A 27,676-nucleotide genomic window follows, 5' to 3' on the forward strand; every position below is an offset into this window, starting at 1 on the left:
CGGAGACGTTTTTCCTGTAACGCACAACTGCGATAACTTTGATTTATTTCAAACTAACCTTAAAAATGATACCTATATATGAAATTACGTTATTAGGATGGTTTAAAAAATGGAAAAATGATTAATTTTGATACAGCAGAGTATTGTGATGCAATATGGCAGGCAATGTTTTATAAAAGTCACCAAATTCACTCGAAAGTTGTTATTCAGGGGTTTTTAAAGTCGCTGGTTACGAATCTGAAGTCAAATTTCAAAAATTCAAAATGGCGGATCCAATATGGCGGATAAGAAAATCAAAAACTAATTGGATTTGCTTGAAAGTTGTTACACGGGGGTTTTTTGGGTCGCTGATTACGAATCCGATGTCACATTTCCAAAATTCAAAATGGTGGATCCAATATGGCGACCAAAAAAAATTTGAAATTCACTAGATTTGCTTAAAACTTGTTACTCGGGGGTTTTCGGGGTCGCTGATGACGAATCTGATGTTAAATTGTCAAAATTCAAAATAGCGGATATAAAATAAAAAATTAATAACTTTTTAAAAATTTGATCGCCATATTGGATCCGCCATTTTGAATTTTTGAAATTTGACTTCAGATTCGTAATCAGCGACCCTAAAAACCTCCAAGTAACAACTTTCATGCAAATTCAATGAGTTTTTAATTTTTTAATCCGCCATATTGGATCCGCAATTTTGAATTTTTGAAATCAGACTTCAGATTCGTAACCAGCGACCTTAAAAACCCCTGAATAACAACTTTCGAGTGAATTTGGTGACTTTTATAAAACATTGCCTGCCATATTGCACCCGCCATTTTGAATTTTAAAATTTTGCAATTTTAATGTCAAATTCGCATTCAGTGATCAAAAAGGGTTCACAATACTCTCTGCTATATCAAAATTAATCATTTTTTTATTTTTTAAACCATCCTAATAACGTAATTTTATATATAGGTCTCATTTTTAAGGTTAGTTTGAAATAAATCAAATTTATCGCAGTTGTGCGTTACAGGAAAAACCTCTCCGAGTATTTAAAAAAAAAAAATATTAAAATCGGTTAAGATTTGTGTTGTCGGTAGATTTTTGTCCACAGAGGGTCATTTTTTTCCCACTGTGCGTCCCCCGGAGCTGCTACATAACAGGGGATTCTTCTCTATAATATAATAATTAATATAATAATAATAATATGTTCTCTGTGAGAGTGACTATTATCATAAACCGTAAACGCTAATCCGAAATAGTCGGAGCTTAAAAAAATATTTATCATAAGACGCAGAATTTACAGCTTTACAATAAAGTTTGAAAATTTTCTTATAGTTTGAATTGTCATAGTTAAAAGGCAGATGTGTTCTTTAACAGTATTTTATACTGTTTTTTTAACACTTACCAACATTAGTGTATATAATTTTTATTCATAAAATATAATATAAAATGATTTAATTTTTTCATATTGGCATTATAATGTGAAAACTAAAAGAATGCGGAAAAATATTTAAGGGACACTCTAGTGGAGTTTATTTGAGTATAGCGACATCTTACCTTCTAAAATCAATATAGTGGGTTCAAAGGGCATAGGATTTCCAGAGCAGTTTGTCTCACTAGTGGATTCTAAGTGATAAAATTTATGTGTTGAATTACTTTCCTCGGTTGAGCTGTCTGAAGAATTAAGAACATCAGTTGTTGTTTGCAAGTCAATTTTTTCAGTGAATGATTGAACTGAATATTTGTCGGTCATTAATGTAGTTGAAGAGCTTTGCCATAAAGAATCATCATCATCATCATTAATATCCATACAGGGACAAGAACACTCACATTCACCACCAGCCCAAATTGGCGGTGCTAAAGTTTGTATTTCAGATGGTGAGGTCAATGTAATTTCATCATGATCAATTAAATTTTTATTTCTTAATTGTTCTGATTGATGATGGCTATTATTAATATTTGATGTTAAATTGTTAGTGTCATCTGCTGTTGGCATAGAAAGGGAAAAACTAAACATAGACTTTGAAGGAGATCCTTTATCTTCAATATTGATAGCTAAATTTACAAGCATCTTGGAAGATGAAGAAAGAGTCATATTAGGAAAAAATAGATTAATTTGATTATTTATTGAAGTGTTAGGTGAAGTAAAATTAGTTGGAAGTTCATTTTTAGAAATATTTTTCTTTAATTCAATTTCTTTTTCCATTGAATCTTCAAATGTTGATTTATTTTTTAAATTATAGAAAAATTTTTTATTGTCATTTTTTATTGTTGGTGTAATTTCTCCATCGTTTTGGATTATAGTTTTTATAGTTGTTTCCTCTTGTAGTTTTATAATTTCTATTTCTTCTGCTTCATATAATGGTCGTGGCAAATCTTGTTGTAGTAATTTGTATCCTTTAGTGAAATTTTTAGAACTATTTGAAAAAGAGTTCATTGTTTCTGCCTCTTTCCACAATTCAAAAGACAATTCGGAATTTATTAAATTGAGTCGATTTTCAAATTCTGCAGTAGAGTTTAATGCATTAGCGATAAATGAATTTTTATTCAAAAAATTTATTATATCTTTTGCAATAGAATTAGCTAATGAGGAATGTGAGGAAAAAGTTTTCACATAGAAATCATTTCGGAGGGCATTTCCTTCATTATTGATGTCTTCTCTCTTAGGATCCTTATTTTTATTGTCTTCTAAGTCGAGCATTTTCTTGGTGAACATGTCTTTCATTAATGCTGTCGCCTCTAAATCATCTTTCAATTCTGGTGATTTTGTGGAAGCAACAGTAACTAATTCTACAGACGACAAAGTTTTGTGATGTTGCAAACTATTTAATGGGAGATTAAACGTGGTGGAAGGTGAAGGTGAGCTTAAAAAATTATTGTAACTAGAATCAGTAAAAGTGTTGCTTAAAATATTTGGAAAAACAATTGATCTTCTTGATAATTTATTTGTTGATTTAAATTTTGTTTTCTTCATTGAATTATGATGAATTTCATTAATTTTATTAACTTTAGTAAATCGTCCCGCATTATCATGCACAACCTTATCCAAATAATCTTCATGCAAATCATTTAGCTGTTCCAATTGAACGTATGGTTTTCCAAAATTGACCTTAGACTCAGATGGAACAACTGCTTGGTGTGAGTCATGCTGGTTAAAAGTGTCTCTACGCTTACGAAGAATGATAGGGTCTACAAGATTACCATTAAAGGAACTCATACCTCCGGAGGTCGAAGACTGCTGCTTCGTTTTACTTAACGATGTCGATGAAGTTGATGTAGTTTTATTCGTTTCTGAGGACATCGATTTTGATTCTGAATTATCACCTACCAAGACGGTGCACGCCTTTGTACCTTGATAGGACCAATTTACTATGTTTGAAGCTGAAAATAAAAAAAAAAATTTAATTTAATAAAAATTCCAACATAAATTCTTTAAATTACAATTGTCATCTTGAACAATTAATGTGTAACTTTAGCTTATAATATGTTTTTACTGACAATAATATTATTATATCTTATTAAATATTGTAAACAGACCTGCTACATATGTAAGTGCCGCCGTAAGACAAAGGGAAACCATTATGACAACTATTGCAATTAGCTTCCAACTGCACCATTTTATTCCTTTTCGAAACTGACATCGTAGACTTTGCCTCCGTTGCATAGGTATCATTGATGGAGCATGAACGTAACCTGGTAAAGATACCCTAAAAACATTTATTGATTTTAATTTCATTGCATAAATATCATTATTTTCAATAATAATTAAATTTATTTACTTAAAATCTTTTAGCATTTCTATTAAAATATGAATTAGTAGACATTTTTCACTAATTCGATAAGAAAATTTCTGATGATTCAGATATTTTTTACAAGTTACCAATCTAAATTGTGAATATTTACTTGTAGTGAAAAAAAGGAATTAGAATTTAAAAAAAATTCAATTAAAGAAACCCTAATTATAATAAAAATCCCTATTTAAAATCCCTGTACAAGATCTTGTACAGGGATTTTCAATAGGGATTAATATGTTCTAATGTTTTGCAATATTTTTTAAACCAAATGGTGACATCTAAAGGTAGTAGTATAGTTATAAAAGAATAATAGAACTTTCCATTTAAGACAGGAAATTGGAGTTACACCATGACATAAGGCTCGATTCACAATGTTTCGAGCAACTTTATATGAAAATGTCAAAAAATTTGTTTGAAAAACTGAAAAAATGTATTCTAGAACCCAAATAAATCTTTAAAAAGGTGGCGAAAAACACAATCTGCGAATTAATTAAAATTTCATGAAATTTTCACGTTTTGAGGTGTCCTGAATCGAAAAATCATGGGCCCGGCAAAAGTGTATGTATGTATGTATGTCTGTCTGTAGACACAAAATGTTGTTGACAATAACTTTTGTAAATCGAAGCGAATCGACTTGCAACTTTGCACACACAAAGTTAGTGTCGAAATACAGGTCAACTTGGTTTGCCAGTCATTTTCATCAAAAAATGCAAAAACTGCAGGATTTTCAAGATTTTTAAATTTAAATTTTTTTCGCTACATAGCTTTATAGTTCAGGAGAAAGCAAGCAACTTTTTTCTGTAAAATTTTTTAATTAAAATGAAATTGTAAAAGTTACAGTGGTTTAAATGTCAAAAACTATCAAAAAACGCCAAAAAAAGACATTTTTCAATAAAAATTAAATTTTATTAAGGGGGTGTAAAAATCAGTCCATAAAATTGACACATTCTCATCACAATAGATTCAGAAAATATGATACAAGTAAAGAAAATAGCAATTTGGCAAAACACCACTGTATATATGGGACGTTCCACCTCAACGACGACAGGCTTCTGCCCAAAAATGGTTTTGACGGATTTCAATGTTCTAGGACTTAAAATATTTGTAAATTCCTATACTTTCGAATGCCGAGTGACGTTTTTCAAAATTTTAAATGGCAACTCCAATATGGTGCATAAATGGCAGTAAGTTCGAAAATTTTAAAATAAATTCGTGAATTAAACGACCAAAAGAATTCCATTGAATCTAAAATACCTCATATAACAGTTTTCGGGGTCGCTGAATACAAATATGATGTTGGTTTTCCAAAATTCAAAATGGCGGTCAAAATTTTAGAAATCGATCACAATGGCTTGAAACTTATTTCTCGGAGGTTTTTTAGGTCGCTTATTATGCATTTGAAGTTATTGTTAAAAAATAAGCATAAGTAAAATAAATTCCAACATGGTGGATCCAAAATGTCGGACAAAATTTTTTAAAAACTACGATAATTAATTGAATCTTTATACTGGGGGTTTTCCTGGCCGCTGATTACGAATTAAAAGTTGTTTTTTAGAAAAAAGCAAAAATAAAATAAATTCCAAAATGGCGGATCCAAATTGTCAGACAAAAAATTTTAAAAACGCTCGAAATTGATTGAAACTTTATTCTAGTAGGTTTTCCTGGTCTCTGATAACGAATTTGAAGTTGTCTTTTAGAAAAAAACAAAAATAAAATGAATTCCAAAATGGTGGACAAAATTTTCAAAATCGATCAAGATGGCTTAAAACTTTTTTCTCGGGTGTTTTTTGGGTCGCTAATTATAAATTTGAAGTTATTTTTAAAAAATAAGAAAATAAAATGAATTTTAAAATGTCGGATCCAAAATGGCGGACAAAATTTTTTTAAAGCGACGGTAATTCATTGAAACTCTATTCTGGGGGTTTTCCTGGTCGCTGATTACAAATTTGAAGTTGTTTTTTAGAAAAAAGCAAAAATAAGTTTCAAGCCATTGTGATCTATTTCTAAAATTTTGACCGACTTTTGGAATCCGCCATTTTGAATTTTGGAAAACTAACATCATATTTGTATTCAGCGACCTCGAAAACTGTTATATGAGGTGTTTTAGATTCAATGGAATTCTTTTGGACGTTTAATTCACGAATTTATTTTTAAATTTTCGAACTTACTGCCATTTATGCGCCATATTGGAGTCGCCATTTAGAATTTTGAAAAACGCCACTCGGCATTCTAAAGTATAAGAATTTACGAATTTTTTTAAGTCCTAGAACATTGAAATCCGTCAAAACCATTTTTTGGGCAGAAGCCTGTCCTTGTTGACGTGGAACGTCTCTATACATATTATTTATATTTTGTACATTCTCATCATATGAGAGGGTATTATAATTGGTCGAAAATTGACTTTTGCTAATTCCATGAAATCTTCACGTTTTGAGATGCTCTAAGTCGGAAAATCACTTGTGACCGTTGTAGATCCATGGTCAATAAATAATAAAATTTTGATTCTCTCACTTGGTAGTATTTAATAATATAAGAAGATGATATCGATCATTCCGAGTCAAGGATTAAATAAAAACTTCTTATATTATATCAAATAATAATTCGAACAAATGAAAATTCATCTGAAACAATTAAATGAAAATTCTACCCAATAAAAAATTCTTTAAAATACTTATTATGTTAAATGAAAATTCGAGGAAATAAAAATTCTGACAAATAAAAATTCTCTGAAGTGAATTTTCGGTTATATAAAAATTATTTAATATAGAAAATCGTTTTGATGAAAATTCTACAAAATACTAATTCAAACAAATAAAAATTCAGCTCAAAAATAATTATGACAAATGAAATTCCATAAAATGAAAAAACCAACTAATGATTTTTAGAATATAATCATGCGTCCCAATTATGTTGACATAAAATTCCAAATGGAGGTTGAATAAAAATAATGACGGTAATAATGAAAATAAAATTATTGAAAAGATGCATATTGACAGTGAAAAATTAATTAGTCAATCATTTATAGTTTGTGTGCGAACTAAAGACAAAGATCGATTTTTCATTACTTTAGACAATAAGATATATCTGATAGTAAAACTACCTATTAAGGCATTTAAATTTAAACGTATTTCAGAAATTGAATTATTTAGTTCAAAGTGTTTTGCCTCGATATTCTAATATTACAGAAATAATTAATATACATTTATTTGATATTAAAATAATAAACAGACTCAATGGTCCTTACAGTACTATTAATATAAAATCATTAAAACGATATAAGTATTAGACAACGCCAAGGTGCTATAAAAATAGTTTCAGAAGTCTTTAAAAAAATCAATGTTGGTAGACATAATATACTGTTTCCTTCTCTATAGATTTCATTAATAATTGAATTTTAACCATAATTAGTTCTACCAACTGGAATATAAAATAAAATTTAATTTAAAACTTCGGTGACATTTAGTGCGCCAAAAAAAAAACATTCCCGATTTAAAAGTGGTGGTCAGATTAAGGATCCGTAAATAATTCTGTAGGAAAAAATAATAAATTATACAAGAAAACTTATTTAAGACGCAATATTTTTAAAGGGTTATATCTAGTTGTCATGCAAGAAAAACAATGATTTTTTTCAATTTTTTTTTTCATTAAAATAATTTTTTTCTAAATAAAGAAACATTTTTTTCAAAAGTTTATAGGGATAAATCTATGACACCGAAGAATTTAACATTATACCTATGAAAAAAGTTTTAATTATAGATTCATAGATTTTATTTCTAAATATATATGTGTTCGAAATATATTCAGGAATAATAGACTTTCAAATAAAAAGTGTCGAATTCAAAATGGCGTCCCTAATGTGACAATTTTTTCAAATTTTTTTTGCTGTCTCAGCAAACGAGTGTATTAATTATCTTGAGAAAATCATTGTAATTAGTTTGGGGTCGCTGATTACGAATCAGAAGTCAGATTTTGAAAAATCAAAATGGCGGATCCAATGTGGCGGAAATATTTTTTAAAAATTTAATAGATTCGCTTGAAATTTGTTACTTGGGGGTTTTTAAGGTCGCTGATTACGAATCTAAAGTCCGATTTTAAAAATCTTAAATATCGCGAATCTCATATGACAACCAAATTATTCTAAAATTGATATGATTTGTTTAAAACTTTTTTATTTGGGTTTTTGATATTTTTCTAATACAATCTATTTATTTGGTCGTCATAGATTAGCTATTTATGATTTTTAAAATTTTTACTTTATATTTGAAATCAGTGATCCCCAAAACCCCCGAGTAACAAGTTTGAAACAAATGCATTGAATTTTTAAAAATATATCCGTCATATTAGATCCGACATTTTTGATATATGGAAATTTGACTTTATATTCGTAATCAGCGACCCTAAAAAATTCCCGAGTAACAAGTTTGAAGCGAATTCGTCAAATTTTTTATTTTGTCTTCCGCCATGTTGGATCTGCCATTTTGAATTTTGAAAATTTTTTAATTCTAACTTTAGATTTTTTATCAACGACGTGAAAATTCCCATAAATATAAAAATTGTTTTTATAATAAAAGAAAAGTTTTTTAAAAGAGATACCTTTAAATAAATATATATTAAATAACTGAAATTATTTGGGGCAGCTATTCTTAAAAAATCTTCTATTTTATTATCCATTTTAGAAGTTTACAAAATTAAAAAAATTTTCTGACCTGCGACATTTCACTGTCATTTCTTATATAAAATTTACTCCTGAATCAAAATATGAAGTCAGATATTAATTAATTTGTAAAATAACAATAAATAACAAAAAAAAAATCATTAAAAAATTGGTAAAAAATATTTTTTTTAAACCAAAGATCAAAGAAGTAATTTTGTGACAATTTTGGTAATACTGTTGCATTATTAGACAATGTAGGAACATTTAGAAGTATTATTATCCGTTTATATTCTTATAACTAGATTATTGGACACAATTTGTTAGTCCATTGAAAAATATTGTGCAATAAAAAAGTCTCTCTTTTTTCGTCAATATATTTTAGCAAAAATTGGAGTTAAATGGATTTTTAAAAACGGATTAGAAAGATTATTTAATTTTGCATATACAATTAGAATTAATACAAAGAGTTTTAATAAATAGTGACGAAAAATTAGTGCGAGTGAGAAACAGCTATCACATATACTCTAGAATAGATTTAAAAAAAAAACCTAAATATTTTATTTTATCGTATATCAAATAAATAGTAATTATTTGTATATCAAATATGAATTACTTAAATCAAATAAATATTGCTTTAAATCAATTATGCGAAAATTATTTCATTCGATACTGCATGATTTTTAATTCAAATAAATATTTATTTGCATGAATAAAATATTTTTTTTGAAATAACTAAAAATTTTCTTCAACCAAATATATTCAATTATTTGACATGTGTAATTTGTTTTAATTGAAACTAAAACCTCTTTAATTGCGACAAATAGTACTTTATTTGATTCAAGTACACAATTTATTTACATAAAAACAAAAAATTTTTTTCATCCAAATAAATCAAAATTTGACTTAAATAAAAAATTGTTTAATTCAAGTTGTTCATTCAATAATAAAGAAAAAATATTAATTATTATATTTATTGCTTTAATAATTATTAAAATAAATCATCGTTGTAATTACATTTCTTTTTAATATTACAGCAAAAGTAAAAAAGGTTTTAGAAATATTTATTTTTCATAATTTTCACATATAAATAAACTATTTATTTAATCCAAATATTTTTTTTATTTGTTTAATAAAATAATTTATTAGCATTAAATACTGCGTTATTTGTATTAAATAATTTAGTTTACTTGAATCAATAAAATTAATTTATTGTATCAAATAATTTTTGTTTGTATTCAAAAATTAAATATTTGAGCGAAATAAATAAATGAATACTTTCAAGTAACTCATTATTTTCTTTTCAATTAAACTTTTAATTGATCGAAATATTCTTTACTTGTTTTTATAAAATAAAATATTAGTATTAAATAATACATTATTCGTATTAAATACTTTAGTTTATTTAAATCCATAAAATAAAATTATTGTGTTGAATAATTTTCATTTCTATCAAAAATTAAATATTTGGGTGAAATAAATAAATAGAATTGTTTTAAATAATTTATTATTTGTGTTAAATAAATTCATTTATTAGATTCAGTTAATTATTTACTTGAACCAAATAAGATTTATTTAGTTCAAATAAGTATGATTCAAATAATTTAAATTATTTCAAATAAATACATATTTTTAAGATCCATATAAGAAATATTTGAAACAAGTAAATATTTTCCAAATAATTGGAATTACTTGAATCAAATAATTTTTTTCTAGTTTATGTATTATAAACTAAAATACATGAAAAATTCTTACCTGTCCATGTTATTTTGAAGCTCAACCTTTATTGGACTATTGCCAGTCGATTGATTTTTATTGTACTCATTTTTTGGTATATCTGAAAATGAAAAAAGTTCATAATTATTATTTTGTGATACTTTTGCAAAAAAAAATGAATCTTTTTCTATTTTTAAAACATTTGGCTTATATTCTGCAAACAAACATTTATAGAAAAGATAATTATAGTTTTTAGAGTCGCTTATCAGGATTTTGAGGTTAGTTTTTCAAAATTCAAAATGTCGGATCCAATATGGCGAACGAATTTTTAAAAATTTGTCAGATTCACATGAAATACGTTACTCAGGTACTTTTAAGATCGATGATTACGAATTTGAGGTCAATTTTTTAAAATTGTAAATTAAATAAACATTTGTTTATTTAAATGTAAGTATTCAAATTTTTTTTAAAATGATATTAATAAATAAAAACTTGTCTATATATTTGAATATTATGTGTCAGTTTATCTCCATGTAATTTAATTATCATATATAAAAAAATTATAAATTAATTATAAATTATATATATAAAAAAAAATTAAATAATCTCAATGTCAACACCAAAAGACAGAAAAGACCATTTTATGTGACTGAAAAAAACTTATTGAATCTTGTCGAAAATAATTTAGAAACTCAAATACTGAAGTTTTAAAGTTTAATAATTCAGAAAATATTAGTGAAAATTGAATAAATGTCAATAACAGAAATTATTTTATATATGCTGGCAAAAAAAATCTCAAAAAAATATTCTTCACATGATTGAATAATTAAATATTACATTTGACGTGTACAAAAATATAAACTTTTGAAAATTAATCAATCACTGGACAGTTTCATATCAAAGGGTACTGGTGGATCACTGATTTTTTATACTTTATAATTTTTTGTAATACTTTTTTTATTTTGCAAAATATTTACAATTGAAAACATAAAATTTTTTAAAAAAATTTGAGAATTTTTATTTTTGCAAACTATTGATTCTACAAGAAAAGTTATTTAAATACCAAATTTAGAAAAAGTAAACATGTCAAATTTTTATAATATTAAAAAAATTTTTTGAGAAAAATTAATTTTCTAACAATTTGTTCAGTCAATATTTTTTTTTAAATTTTGAACCTTTCTAAAAAATATTAAAATTTGCAGAGAGGTTAAAAAAAATAGTTAAACCAATTAAAAATGTAATTGGTAGAATGACATTTTGTGATTGAATTAACTCAATTTAAAAATGTTAAAACAACTCAAGATGTAAGTAGTAGATTTTACTACTTAAAGTGGTTCAATAGGCTTTAAGATGAGTTAGATGTTCTAATATAAATAGTGATTTTTTTAGTAAACCAATAGTTACAATTGGCGGTGTAAATGTTGATAAATCAATTCTAGTTTCGCCAACATAACCGCCCCCACTTGAAATGCCGAGAAAAATTAATTATGTTGTGTCAATTATTATTAAACTATTCTTTGTCACTTATATGTATACTTGTATACGAAAAGGCAGAGATTGTTGGGATACAAGATATTACTGACGAATGGATTTTCTTATTGACAGAATGTATATAACGAGTAAGATCATTTTTTTGTGAATTGATAGTAAAAAAATAAGATTTTTAAGTAAAAATTTTAAAATATAAATATTAAAATTTTAGAAATAAATATTTTTGATAAAGTCAATGTTCGATGATTTTTTATAATCTTTCAAATTACAAAAAATTAGTTTTGTTAAATATTTTTTTGTATTTTCTATAAATATTTCGTTGCAAATAAAAATTTTAAATTTATGTTTTTTTTCAAAAAATTTAATGAATTGATAATTAATAAACGTTAAAAAATTATGTAATCAAAAAGAAAATTAAATTAACTGAAAATTATTAATTATATTTTAAAAAGTATTAAGCAATTAAAAAATATTTAAAAATTTTGAAAAAATAAAACCTAAAAAAAACTTTGTAATATTTTAAACTTTAAATTTAAATTAAAATCAAATTGAAAATTTTTTAAAAAAGCAAACTATTTTTATATTGTTTACAGATAAAAAAATATAACAATTTAATCATTAATAATAAAAACAGATTAATAATAATAAATTTATGAATAATAATATATAAAAAAATAATAATGAATAATGAAAAAATAATGAAAGAAATAATAATTATAAGTTAAAATATTCTAATTATCTGTAATAATCATTATATAAAAAAATGTATATATAATATAATAAATTTATAAATAATAATAAAAATTATATTATAATTGAAACTTTTTTTTCTATAAATACCAAATAGGAAACAATATTTTTTTTTTTTTTACTTTAAACTGTCTAGTATATAACTTAATTAATGACGATGAATAAAAATATCCGTCGCGTTAACCATAAAATATTACAAAATCATTAAGAATTGTCAAAATTTTAGAAAAACAAAAGGAACAAAATACGACTAACATTCAAGTGTGGACAGACAGAATGAATGAATGAATGAATGAATGAATGAATACGGAAATTATTATAGTTAATTTACTACTAATTAAAGAAAATAATTCCTTTTACTATACATTTCATATAACTGGTGAATAGTAGTTGGATTTACTACACTTCAAATTTTGAGTTGACTACAATTCCACTTGTTTTTACTACCTTTAAGAAAGTTAACTTTACTACCGACCTGTATTAGTTGTACTTTAACTACATATTTACGTAAAATCAACTATTACTTATTAACTTCTTAAAAATAGTTACATTAACTACATCAACATGATTAGATTAACTAAAAAAGTAGTTATTTTAACTACTTTCTAGTCAACTACCCAATGATAGTAGAATTTCTCGGCAACATTTTTTTCAGTGTAGAAATAAAGGATTGGATCAAGAACTTTGAAACTTTATTAAAAATAATGTTATTTCTTAATAATAATGTTTTAACGTCCGGGAAGTATGTATTTGAAATAAAAATTCTTGAAAAAAGTATTTTTTTTTTTAAATTTTAAGTTTTCAATTGCAAATATTTTGCAAAATAAAAAAAAATACTACAAACTTATAAAGTATTAAAAAAATCGGTGATCCCATTGATTGATTAATTTTCAAAACCATTCGTTTATATTTATCCACGTCAAATGTAATATTTAATTGTCCAGTCAATAGAGTAATGTTTTTTATATAGAGGTTATTTTTTCCAGCAACTACAATAATTTCTGTTATTGACATTTAGTCATTTTCATTAATATTTTCTGAATTATTTAATTTTAAAACTTCAGTATTTATTATGTTTCTAAATTATTCTCGACAAGATTAAAATATACATTTTTATTTTCTTTATAAATAATTTAACAATTTGTTTTTAACTTTTTTTTTTTTTATAAAAATTGTCTTTATTAAAATTGAGAATTACAGTAAATATATAAATTACTTTTTTTCAGTAATAGTACAAATCGTAATTTATGAAAAATGGTTGCCTATATTAAGGGGCGAATGACCCCGAGCCTGAAAAATGATAACCCGTCCGAAATGTGACTCGAGTCATAATTATGTATTTTTTTTCTACGGCGATTATTTAATAATTTAATTTAACTATTATTAACTATTAATATACCTATATTACATAATACTTTAGAATTTTTACTTAACCGAAAAATCATTTAAGAGAATTTCTAATTGATAGAATTTTCATTTGTCCGAAATTGCAAATGGACGAACAAACAATCGACAGAAAGATTTCGGCGCGATTTTTAAAATCAACCAATTACAATTTTATGGATATAATTTTTGATTGGTTGATTTTAAAAATCGCGCCAAAATCTTTCTGTCGATTGTTTGCTCAGCTATTTTCAATTTCGGACAAATTAAAATTCTATCGATTAGAAATTCTGTTAAATGATTTTTCAGTTAATTAAAAATTCTGTAATATCGAAAATCGATTAGATGAAAATTCTGTAAAATACTAATTTGAACAAATAAAAATTCGGCTCAGATGTAAAGGAGTTCATTACAGTGTATTGTAAATTTTAATTTATAAAAAATGATTTTATTAATTTATTAAATAAATTATTTATTGTATTAAAATAATTTTATTTTTTATAAATAAAAATTTATAATATACACTATAACTAACTTCTTTACAAATTTAATTCAAAAAGTCTAAAATTAAATCTTATTACTGTTATAAATTATTTATAACTAAAATATAGTAAAATATAATATAAAATATAAAATGATTGATTTGTTATTGCTTTTCGATAGCTTTACAACAAGTGAGACACTTATTTTTCATGGTCTTTCTATTGAATATGCAGCAACAAAAATATTTAGACTGAATTTGTACATGAAATGAAAAAATTTCAATATTAAAAAAAAAAGTTCAATGGATTATTCCATTGAATAGACATTACATAGCAGAATTTTCATTTTACAGAATATGAGAGTAGAAAAACTTTTATTGAACAGAACTAAGACATTTTTTAAATTATAAATAAGCGAGTAGGGTTATAAGAATAGATTTCAAATAATCAATCTGATCTATCACATAAGAAAAATTTTGATGTAAAGACAGAATTGTATTTCCATGTCACGGCAGATGGTAAAAGAAGCATTTAATGGCATTGGAATTATTTTTATGAGAGAAGACACTATACATTCCAAATCAAAAAATGCTGAATGCAGAGAGTATTTTCAATTGAACCAAACAGTACACTAAGACTACTCAGTTTTTTTATTACAGCAGTCAGCAGCATGATAGAGTTAAACGATCATTTATTGTGAATTGTGACATTTGAGAAACAGTTACAAAAATATTTAGATATTCCAATGGTTCTGAACCAATTATATATGTATATATTTGAATAATTTAATCTTAAAATAGTTTTAATTGAATACAAACAATTTTAAAAACCGCTACTAAGTTGAAGTATGAACTTTTTGTTAATTAATTTTATGAAAACTTTGTTTTCTATTAGTGAAAATTTTTTGGAATCAATTTATGGTAACTTATTTACTATTCGAATAATTTTTGAAAAGCTGTTGAGTTGCATTTTTTGGACGTATGCAGAGATAGATTTTTAACATCAATAACTTCATAACAATAATAAAAGGTTCAATAATAGGTCAATTGATTCGATTTTAAATATTCTCCAAGTTGTTCATAATAATTTTAAAGTTACATAAAAGTTTTTTTAATAAATAAATAATGCAAAGGGACGCATGAATATTCCCATCATTAAAATTGCCGGAATTTTTGTGGTGTTGAATTAAAAATTATCGAATTTACATTTAGCAGAATTTTAAAAAAGTAAATTTTTTAATGAGCCCAATTTTAATATTGAAAAATTAATCCTATTTAACAAATTTCTAATTTTGTAGAATTTCTATTTAACTGGACTGTGATAAAGCAGAATTTCTAATATATCGAATTTTCAAATAATATACAATTTCCATTTAATAAAATTTATATTTAGAAAAATTTTCATAAAAAACAATTTTTATTTATCAGAATTGTTCTTTTGTTGAATTTATATTTTTTAGAATATTCACTTAAAAGTATTTTTATTAACAGAATTTCCAATTAGATATTGTATAGAAATTTTTTAAATAAAACTTTTGTGTCAAACTGACTGCCCCCATTTACCCCAAAATTTAGAAAATTTCATAAAAATTCATCAAAAATTCAAGTGAACTTATGTTATGGGAGTCATAAGGAATAAGAAAAAAATTTGGTATAATTTTTAAGTCTGTTTTCTTTGAAATGCTCGACAAAATACTGAAACAGTTTGACTTTTATTTTCAAGTTTTTATACATTGAGCGATAACTTTTTTTTATCTTGCTGCCATTTGTCAAGATAAAAGCTTAGCAATACTCAAAACCTCTTGCAGGTGATCTGAGGTTAAAATATTGATGTTGAATTTAATTTTAAAACTGTAAATTAAGCTCGAAAACCTCTTGTCCCCATTTACCCCAACTGACCCTATAGAAATTCTTTTAATTGGAAATTTTGTTAATAAAAATACTTTTAAGTGAATATTCAGATAAATAGAAATTCGATAAAAAAACAATTCTATTGAATAAAAATTCTTTTTTATGAAAATTTTTCTAGATATAAATATATATATAGTTAAATTCAAATTGTATTATTTGAAAATTAGATATATTTGAAAATCTGCTTTATTACATTTTAGAAATTAAAATTGGGCATAAAATTAATTAAATAACCGATCAATAATTATTTCATATTTTTAAACTTATAAGATCCCAAATCTAAAACATTATCAAATAGTTGTTTCAATAATTTGTATACCTGTATACCCATTTGATTAATAAATTACAAATTTAGATTAAAATAGTATTCTTATTTTAGAGATTGTCATAGTATATGATCGATGGACATTGACCAATATTTTTTTTAAATAAAATAAAAAAAAAATGTAATAAACACTTTTACTTCTTTTAATTTCCATTAAATTTAATTTCGACTCAGAGTGGATCGTAGTCAATTCTACACTATTGAAAATAATAACTAATATTGTTAGTTAATTAAATGATTAAATTATTTGGGAAAAATTCTCTGAATATATCATTGTAAATAAATTGATATAATCATATAATTTATTTATTTATTTATTCAAAGCGAAATTGAACGCTCAAACAGTTTCCATAATTATAGTGCAGTATGCATAAATACAATAAAATATAAACTAGAAATTAGAATACATAACTTCTCGGAGGATATAAATCAAATTTTCGGCAGTAGTATTTATCAATTATTTCATTTTTTCAATACATTCTTCTGTAAATTGAAAAATAGTAGAATTATAATATAATATTATAATAAATTATTTATTATTATTATTGTATAAAATTATTTTTAAAAAAATTTTTTCACTTGTAGTCCAAGATGGCGGGGATGTACAACATTTTCAAAAAATGGTCATTTTTTCATGGGGGGATCGATTCTGAGATTTCTACAACAGATAGACATAAAATAAAAAACATTTTCTTCGTTAGATATTTCTCTATGGACGAAACCTCAAAAACGGGAAAATACCTTTTTCCTTTCTTTTCTATAACAGAAATTCTGAATAAAAACATGTGTTTTTTATTTAAGCTTTGAAAAAAACGTACCCTAAAAAAAGAAGGGGACGAAAATTCCACTTTTTTCTCACTAAATAAATGTCATGGTTTTTTTTATAGAAATACATCCTTAAAAAGCATTCTTTTTCCCCATTTTGAACTGGTATGTTCCCTCAAAGAGTGAATTAAATGACTACAAATTAAAAATTCTGTAGCTACAAATTTTGCTAAGTAAAAAATTCTTATAAAAAGAAATTCTGTCAAATGCTAATTGAAAAAATGAAAATTAGCTTTAAAAAAATAATTATTTCCAATAAAATACTTTAAAATAAAAATTTTAATGAATGATTTTTATGAGAAATACATACGCTTCTTAAAATTCACCCATAAAAAAATTATTAAGGAAATTGTTAAATGACAATTCTGTTAAATAAAAATTAGATCGAATATAAATTTTTTTGAACAAAAATTATCGTTAAATAAGAATTATAATATAAAGAAATTTTGTTAAATCAGAATTCAGTTAATAAAAATAAATTACGCTATGAGCTGACATGGGATCTGACATTCGTACACATGCCATCTGGTGTTGAAAAATGTAACTAGTTTTGGATAACTGTTTGTGTCACTTGCAATTGTAGTTCCGCTATCATTGTTAATTATTTTATCATTATGAATGAAGCTACATTTTTACCGCGTGAGAAATCTTCCTGCAGAATTAAGTGTTCTGTGAGAGGCTGTGGCAGTACTGTAGCGAAAAATTTAAGCGTAATTTTCCATAAATTTCCGAAACCAAAACAACGAGTAGTGGATGTGAAAAATACGTTCGATAATTTTGAAAAAGTCGATCAATTAAAGGCCTGGAAAAATGCTTTAAAAATAAACAGTATAAAGCCTTCTATGAGAGTATGTTCTCTGCATTTTAAAAGAAGTGATTACATTTTGCCATGTAAGTTTAAGATTTAAAAATTTGGAGGTTATATAATCTTTCATATTACCCGTGCATGTGAACATTTTGAAAGTTAATTTATCACTGTAAAAACGGATAAATAAATTTTTTTTTCACTTCTTGTTAACAGACTTTTACAATGAAAAATGAAATACATACATTTATAAATTTTCATATAATTACATGAAATATAAAGGAAAATACAATACTTTTCTTGCACATGTATCGCTGGATTTGAGAAAATAATTTGTATAAAAATAAGATTTCTTTTATATTTTTATTCATGTTTGTAAATAGGAATGTAAATAGTAATTTTGTATTAAAAAAATTCACTTATACATTTATTAAATTAAGCAATATTTTTTAAACGATTTTAAAAACGATTTTTAAACATGCATCCCATGTTATTCCCATGTAAATTCACTAAAAGTGTTACCCAATTTACGCCATATTACTTTAGGCCCCGCCCCCATGTCAGATTTCGAATTTTTGAAAAATTTACTTGATATTAATATAGCTGTTAAACTAACCACAAATTAAGGGAAGGAAATAGTAAAATTTAAAAATTGCCCAGGTGCGAATTTCGGTCGGCTGCCAGAGATGGTTGGTTGGCCCATGGTCGGCCCAACTAGGGCACCCAAAGGTGGCCCGACTATGGCTGCCAACGTCGGCAGCCCTAGTTGGGCCAACCATGGTTCCCATAGTTGGGCCGACTGTGGGGGATAATGGTCAGCATGACTTGGGCAGCCATAGTTGGGCCGACTGTGGTATATAATGGTTGTTTAAATAATTAAAATATAGATACATGATAATTTAAACGCAAAATTTATTTCAAATTGACTAATTTACTTATCTAAATATGTTTTATTTTTATAATAATTTTTTGTCAACGCCAAAGTGATTCGATATAAAATAAATTGTTCATTATTATTTTATTATAAAATAGAATATTTATTAAATAATTTGAAATAGGTAATTTTTTTGAAGAATTATTTTGTTAATACTATAATATTAATTATTATTATATTAATTTATGAGAATTAAAATTTTAATTCTTATTTAAAATTTCTAAAAATACAGTCGGCATAGTCCCCCATAGTCAGGCCAACTTCGGCTGCAATAGTTGGGCCAACCATCGGACACGACGGTCAGCAGCCCTAGTTGGGCCAACCGTTGGAGACGACGGTCGGCGGCCATAGTTGGGCCAACCTTGGTCGCCCAAGTTGGGCCGACTATGGGATCGTCGGTTGACATGACTTGTGATTCAGCAATCACAGTTGGGAAATATTTTAAACAAAATGGTGATTAATAAAACTGTGGCAGCCAAAATATTAAGAAACCAACTTTTTAAAGGACTGTCGGCTAAATTTCTTTGAAGATGACTAACTTTTCCTTAGACTCTCATGTAAGCGTAGGGTAATGGATAGCGTGTTAGATTTCGGTGCGTTAGGTTGCGGGTTCGATCCTTGCGAACGATAAATATTTTTAAAATGTATGTATGTATGTATAAGATTGCGTTTAGTGTTTAAATACCTAAAATAATTGTATGACGAAATTTAGAATAATTACTAATACCGTGGATGTCCCAGTTGCCGTCCACCTAAGACCTAGTTTCCGTCCAGTTTAATTTTCAAAATAACATTAAGCTGGACCAACTTTCCGACCATCGGGCCAACCTACACCCAAAGTTTGGCCAACCAAACTTTTTGAGTCTTTTAAAGTATGTCTCCCGTAGTTTTGCCGACGGTTAGTCCAACCTTCACCCAGAGTTTGACCAACCATAGCGTTTAAGTCTTTTAAACTACATTTGCCGAACTTTTGACGATGGTCGGGCCAACCTTCACCCAGAGTTTGGCCAACCATAGCGTTTAAGTCTTTTAAACTACATTTGCCGAAGTTTTGACGACGGTCGGGCCAACCTTCACCCAGAGTTTGGCCAACCGAAGCATTTAAGTCTTTTAAACCATGTTTCCCGAAGTTTTGCCGACGGTTGGCCCAACTCTGGTTTAAGTTGGGCCAACGGTTGGCTTTACTCAGCATGCCATAGTTGGCATGCAAAGTTGGCCCGACCTTGGTTACTTGTAAATACCCAGGTTGGACCAACTTTGGTTACCAAACTTCGCTTGCCAAAGTTAGGCCAACCTAGGCCTAACCATCCAACTCTGGCAGCCAGCCTAAATTCGCACCTGGGTTTATAAAAAAATTATTTTCTTTTATTTGTTTACTTAAACTAATAAGTCGATTGTGTGCCAAAAGGAATAAATTATTGTTAAAAAATAATTTAAATTACTATACGAGATATTTGTAAAATGGACGGATACTGGGACATGGACGGTAACTGGTACATCCACGGTATATGTTATTCGTATAAAAAATTTTTATTTTTTATTGGTCGGCAAAAATTTTAATGCCAAGGTTGGCCAACCTTTGGCAGCCATAGTTGGGCCAACTGAGTCGACCATAGGTCGGTTGACGTTATCAATTCTCTAGTTGGGCCAACTGTGGCTGCGTTAGTTTTGCCGACTGTTGGGGCCGACAATCTTTACCATAGTTGGACCAACTATGGCTGCCGACCGTCGTCCCCAACAGTCGGCAAAACTAGCGCAGCCACAGTTGGCCCAACTGTGGCTGCCGACCGTCGTCTCCAACGGTTGGCCCAACTAGGGCAGCCACAGTTGACCCGACTTGGGTACCCATATTTGGGCCAACCAAGTCGACTCTAGGTTGGTTGACGTTATCAATTCGCTAGTTGGCCCGTCCTCTGGCTGCCCAAGGTGGGCCGACTGAGCACATGTTTGCCCCAACTTGGGGCTGACAGCCAACTCGCACCTGGGTGGTAAAATTGGTAAATTTAACTTATCGAAATTATGTTAACCCTCTAGGTACGGGTGGGACTTGGGCGTCCCATAGATTTAACAATTTTTTTAAACAATTTTACTGCAGAAACAAATATCTAATACTGTGACGTCCCGGTATGTCAAAACCTCACACTTTTCTTTTTTTTGAAATTTGTCTTAGGATGAGGGATGCAGAATGTCCTAATTTAAGATGTAATTATATTTTAATTATGTATTGTTGTGTATGTAAGAATGTTTTCCCCGTGTAAAAGAATGTTGTATGAATGAATATTATATTTTATTATTTCTACTTATTTTATATGAATATCATTTTACTCAATTTATTCTTTTATACAATTTTTACACATCTTTAGAATTTCAACATTTTAATTTATTATTCTGCATAAAGAATAAATGTTCGACAATCTGGTTCCTGGGTTTTTCCGTTCACATTTTCAGGAAACACGCAAAATCCTTTTCTTTTAATAAAAAAATACCATAAAGCTGTTTCATTAGAGAAAACGCCTAAACTAGAAAGAGTATTGATACACACAAGGATCTTAATCCCTAAATTTTAAGATCTCAATAAATAAAACATCTAAAACGAACAAATGCAATAAAGGATCTTGCATTCTCAGAAATGACAATTTTCCTTAAAAGTGTGCGAGTTAAACCTTGCAATAAAATTACAATTAGACAAAACAGCAAGGGGCCCAACTCCGCACATAGCGTAAACATTTGTTGGCCAAATGTTTTATTGCACCTCCACCTCAGCGTGTACCTGGTCCACGTGGACTCTAAGGGTTTTTAATACTCAATTTCTATTTTTAGGGCGTGATTTTTATGTTGTTTTCGGCAAATCAGAAACCTTAATTTTCTCCTTTTTCCAAAATTTTCCCTCCACCTTTAACTTTTTGCAAGTTTTCCTGAGAGTGGGAACGAACGACGCGGTTACCCGGAGCGTCGTCTAACTTCTTTTAATCAGTCTCTTTTCGGTCCCTGTTCGCGAAATTCGGAATTGGTTCCCTTCCTGAACCAATAATTCCTCGAGGTTCGACCTTAGGATTTTCAACGAGATTTGGACTGAAAACGCGCTCTCTTATCACTGTATAATTCCTATTTGTTAAAGGTTCGAACTTAAGATTTGTAGCATGTCCAAATCTCAGTGATCTCCTATAACTGTATAAATCCTTGGAATTAATATTTGGTTCAGGATAGGATCTAATCTCCGGTTTCGTGAATATACCGTTTACTTTAACTTTTAAAATTCATTGAAATTTTATCTTGTCAAATTGTATTCTTTTTAACCTTATTAATTTTATAATTTTTCCCTTCTGATTTATAGATTTTTGTAGTTATCAATAAAATTTTTAATTGTTCTTATATGTGAATTTTGTGTATTAATGTGTTTCGTCGAGAAATCTCATTGTGTGCGTAAGTTCGGTAAATAAACAAACAATTTTAATTCAACCTAACCTATTTTCTCATTCCTTCTATTTTATTATTTATTCCTCTAATAACATTAATAAGGCGAGTTTCAACTCTTTGTAAGTAACAAGATCCCACAAATTCTATTTTTTTGCCGCTCGAAGAATAGAATTCAGTATATAATAAAGGATATAAATTTAATTGTCTAAATTTTGAGGTTAAGTTCTTAATTTTTCTTTAATTATTTTTTTATTCTTTATAATAAATTATTTATATGTTGCGAAATCAAATTAGAAATTTTGGTGACAAACTTTTAGTTTTTCTTTTAACCTTTATTTCCATGCCGTGACGTAACAATACTTACAGTAGGTTTCAGTAGGTAAAGAAGAGTGTTTCTGTACTATCGAAAATCGTTATTCAATTGTTTAAACATTAAAAATATTATAATTGTTAATAAATTTCAAGATTAAGTGAATTTTTCAAGTTTGATGCGATAATTTTTTTAAAAAAAAGTAAGTGTTAATAGTTTTTATGGTAAAATAATTACATATATTTTATATTGATAATATTTCAAATTAAATTTGTGTTCAGTAACTTTGTTTGATTTTATTTTAAATAATTTATATAATCCCACACAGCACCCAAAATTCCCTGAAACTTGACAGAGCCTCACACGGCGAGGTTAGGAAACTTCAGTGGCAAGGTTCATACAAGTTTGTGTCGATGTTTAAATGTCCACATGAAAAGAATAATTTACACGAAACTTTGAGGAAATATTACACTGTAAATATTCACGTGCAATGTTCAGTTAATGTTATGTCAATATTCACCTATACATTTTATATTAGTAAATGAAATTTTTATAACTAGGCGAAAATGTATTTTCAATATTGACACAACATTGACTGAACATTGCACGTGAATATTTATGTGTAATATTTCCTCAAAGTTTCGTGTGAATATTCAACAATTTTCCTCAAAATCCGAAGCATAAATTAGATAAACTAAAGCCTTGAAAAAATTTTATGATAATTTCTAAACACCCTCGGCATTAGAGAGTTAAGGGGGTGTCAATTTTTTTTCTGGTATTATTTGGAATCTAAAATTATTGTGAATTATAAAAATTGAAAAAAAACATTTTTTTGTAGGTACCATTTTAGAAATTTTATTTTTTGAAAATATAAAAATTTTTAAAAATTCATATACGATTGATTGTTCAGAATATCATGAAAAAAGGGTATTAAAAAATCAACAATAAAAAATAATAAAAATTGCAACAGAAGTTTAAATTTTTAGTTTTTGAAAATTTTGAATTTTATTTAAAAAATTATTAATGAATTAATTGTTTTTCAATTTCCCATAATACATTACAGTTTCAAACACCTAATATTGTCAGAAAAAAAAATTGACAACCTTAAACAGCCTTAATTTCAAAAGGTTGGAATTTCAGCGTTCCATACACCCTTAATGGAAATAAAATATACTTACTTGGTATGTTGTAGAAATTTCCAGATGGTGAGCGAATCAAGCAAGATGGTTCTAAATCAGGATCACGTTCATGATCACTGGTAGTTTGATTTCCTGGTAACCTCCCATTTAGACGGCTCATTGTTGGATTTCGGGGGGGTACGTTGGGTGGTCCTCGTGACGCCGTACTGTCCAACATACACCCTGCAAAATAGTTAAATATAATTAATATTTTACAAATTTTATTAAAATTAGAGGCCTCAGATCGCCTTTAAGACACAAAGAAAGTCGTTTTATTTTATATTAATTGTAAATAATTTTTAATTTTAACCTAAAGATTCACATTTTATTCTGCAAAATAAATACCGTTTTGCAAGTCCTGCTGTTGTGGTAATTTTTACCTTAAAGAATAATAGTATAAGGGGCCATTCATTAATTACGTTAGGACGATTTTGGCTAATTTTGACCCACCCTACCCCCATGTAAGGATACATAATATTTTTCGGACCCCCCCCCCTCAACCCTTCTTACGTAAGTTTTTAACAATATTAATATAATTAAAAAATTAATTACAACAATACAAATAGAAAATACTTGGCAAAATCTTACGTAAGATTAGCTTCTACCCCCCACCACCTAACGTAAGACCATGTAGAGATTTTATAAACCCCATTCCCCCTAAGGACCCTTACGTAATTAATGAATGGTCCCTAACCTTAAATTTTTAAATCATAATACTAAAATTTAAAAAATTTTTGAATGTCACTGCGATAGTGTAATTCCATGTATTTTTTGTCGCTGAATCCGAATCCAAATTCAGAATTGTTAGATTCGCTCACATTTTTGAGATAATTGCAGAAAAACGCAAGTAACAAAAAACTCAAAATACTCAAAATCAGTTTTTTAGAATTATCTTCAAAATTTGAGCCAATCTGTCAATTCTGACTTCGAATTCGGATTCAGCGTGAAAAAATACATGGAAATAGACTAGTGTAGTGTCTCGGCCAAACAGCTTTTTATTTTTTGTGTGCCTGTGTAATTCTTTAATTATTACAATATTATAGGGATATTATAATATATAATAATACATAATAAAGATGATAAATTATTATAATATAATCTTTAAAAAAAAAATTTATTAAAAGAAATTATTTTCAAAAATGTGTTGAATATAATTATTATGATTTTTATTATATATTTAAATATGTTATTTAATTTATATTGAACGTATATAAATAATTACTCAATACAATTGTATTTTATACAGATAATAATTAATATTGAATTAAGCTGGGAATATTAAGTCGAAAGTTGATTCAAGCTTGAATCTAGACTGGACTCCTAGGCTTTGCTCATAAGGATTCAACTAAACTTGAATCCAGCATGAGACGAGCATTGGTAACCAATCTTGAACCAATTTTAATCGACAGTGGTATAAAGGCTGCTTTCAGTCTGGGTTACCTACGCTGGGCGTTCAATCTAAAATCAAGCCTCAATCCATCGTCAGCATTGGTTTTTCGCGCCTGGGTAACAATTCAAATTTTTGAAATTAATTGAACAATTAATTGAGTGATTTTGAATTAAAATTTTTTGTGATTTCTTTTGATGAAGAATTTATTAGAAATTGCAGACAAAAATTTAATTTCAAAAGTTTTTAAGTGAAAAATGCTTTTAATGAATTAAATTTTTGAAAAATATTATAAAAATCATTTAAAATCATTAAATTTTTGATATTTTTAGAAATAATAAAATTTTAGAAAGGTTTTAAATTAAAATTTGTGAAAATAATTGAATTCAAGTGATTTTAAATTGAAATCTTTTGGTGATTTTATGTTGCTAAAAAATTTATTAAAAATTAAAGAAAACAATTGAACTAGAAAATTTTTTAATTGAAAAATACTTTCATATAATTTATAATTGAATATTCGATTAAAAATAATTGAATTTCGGAAGAGTTATAATTGAAATTAAATTTTTAAAATTTTTAGATGAAAAATTTTTAAAATAATTAAATTTTAAAACGTTTTAAATTGAAAATTTTGGTAATTTTTTTTTTTAAATTGTAAACAATTGTTGAATTTCATAACATTTTTAATTGAAAAATAATTTAAGATTATTGAATTTGTGAAGAATTTCATTAATATTATTTAAAATAATTAATTTTAAGAAAAATTTCAGTGAAAAATTTTTTAAATAATTGAAATAAAGAAGATCTGAAGAAGATCTGCATTGTATACTAAAACAGACTTATTTTGTTAAAAAATTTTTTAAAAAAATGTAAAAAAAGTCGAAAAAGTCCAATCTTATTTAAGTAAGTCGAAAAAAGTCGTATTTTCGAAAAAAAGTTAGAAAAAGTCGTATAATCCAAGGCCTGAATTTAGTGTGAAAAATAAATAAATTTTTTTTTATTCTTTTGACTGCGCGGCTGAAAAAATATTAAATTTTCAAAATCAATGTAAAAATGACTTAATATATTATCTATTAATGATGTATTCTACTAAAACAGTACATTGATAATAATAACAAGTAGATTGAAGCGCAAGCACGATAGTAAGGCTGACTTTAACACTTCCTGCATCCCACAATGATAATTTTTTTTTTAAATTTTACACAAATAGAAATTTAATTAGAAAACAAAAATATTATTTGTGTAAAAAACAGAAAAAAGAAAAAATTTCAATGATTCCTTAAAAGCAATTTTTTTTTTTTTGCATGAACTGATTTTTACAAAACAAAAAATTCTCGGTGTGTACGATTTTGACTCAACTTAAAAAAATAGGGTTTAAATCTGTATGAAATCTGCTAAAAAGTGAAGTGGGAAAAAATGTCTATTGAAAAATAATAAAATTAGTTTTTTTCAGAAAAGCGTTAATTTTATTAATTCGCAGGATTCTATTAAAAAAAAATATGTTCGTGTTAAGACGCTCTAAATTTCCGTTTTTTAAAAAACAAGATTGTAATACAGATTTTCAATAATTTTCTATATAGTTATAGTTTAAAAAAATATTAACAAATTTCAAAATAATTTCTTTGTTTTATTCTTGTATTTCCGGGTGTGTGCTTATCATAAAAACGGAAATTTGATGCATCCGGTAAGAGGATACACTATTTCCAGGATATCTCCATCATACTTCCTCTTGAAATTAAAAATAAGTTTTCCTACTTTTCAAAACATATTCATCAATTTTTCAAACTAGAAATTTTAATATTCAAATTAAATTTAAGTATTACTTTTTTTTATAGAAACATTTCTATATGAGACGCACGCACGACTAATGCATAAAATTAATTTTTGTTTGAATTTTTATTAGATAGAATTTCATTAGATTGAATTTTTTTTTTCAGTTGAATTTATATTTATTCGAATTATTATTTGATATAATTTCCATACAAACGATTTTTTATATAACTGAATTTTTAACTTAACCGCGAAAATTCATTTAACTGAATTTCTACTTGAACGAATTTTCATTTGACAAAACTTTATTATTATGCGAATTAATTTCAGTTAAAAATTTTTGGGCGTCAATTTCAAAATTAACTAATCAGAAATTACCCAGAAAATTTTGATTGGTTAATTTTAAAATTGTCACGAAATGTTACTGCCAAATATTTTATTCGAATAAATAAAAGTTCTGTGAAATAAAAATTTTATCAAATTAAAATACAATTAAATAAATTCTGGATTAAATAAAAATTCTTAAATATGAAAAATTGGTTATATGGAAATTCTGTTAAATA

The 27,676-nt window shown here is 26.5% G+C and overlaps 1 protein-coding gene across 3 annotated transcripts in view; it reads right to left on the minus strand.

The window, feature by feature from the left end:
* LOC127287608 (teneurin-m) overlaps positions 1-27,676 on the minus strand; it is a 122,103-nt gene that overhangs the window by 60,446 nt on the left and 33,981 nt on the right. For 2 of the 3 annotated variants that reach the window (XM_051314624.1, XM_051314623.1), the window contains exons 2-5: positions 23,957-24,139; positions 10,186-10,267; positions 3,523-3,692; positions 1,543-3,366 (exon numbers count right to left, since the gene is read on the minus strand). In XM_051314624.1, coding sequence (XP_051170581.1) covers positions 1,543-3,366; positions 3,523-3,692; positions 10,186-10,267; positions 23,957-24,139 — 2,259 coding nt within the window. The remainder of the gene's footprint in view (positions 1-1,542; positions 3,367-3,522; positions 3,693-10,185; positions 10,268-23,956; positions 24,140-27,676) is intronic. The other variant, XM_051314625.1, reaches the window with a different exon arrangement.

Source organism: Leptopilina boulardi, unplaced genomic scaffold, assembly GCF_019393585.1.
Source record: "Leptopilina boulardi isolate dan_hultmark-lab unplaced genomic scaffold, ZJU_Lbou_2.1 LbouV2_371, whole genome shotgun sequence".
Classification (NCBI taxonomy): Eukaryota; Metazoa; Arthropoda; class Insecta; order Hymenoptera; family Figitidae; genus Leptopilina; species Leptopilina boulardi.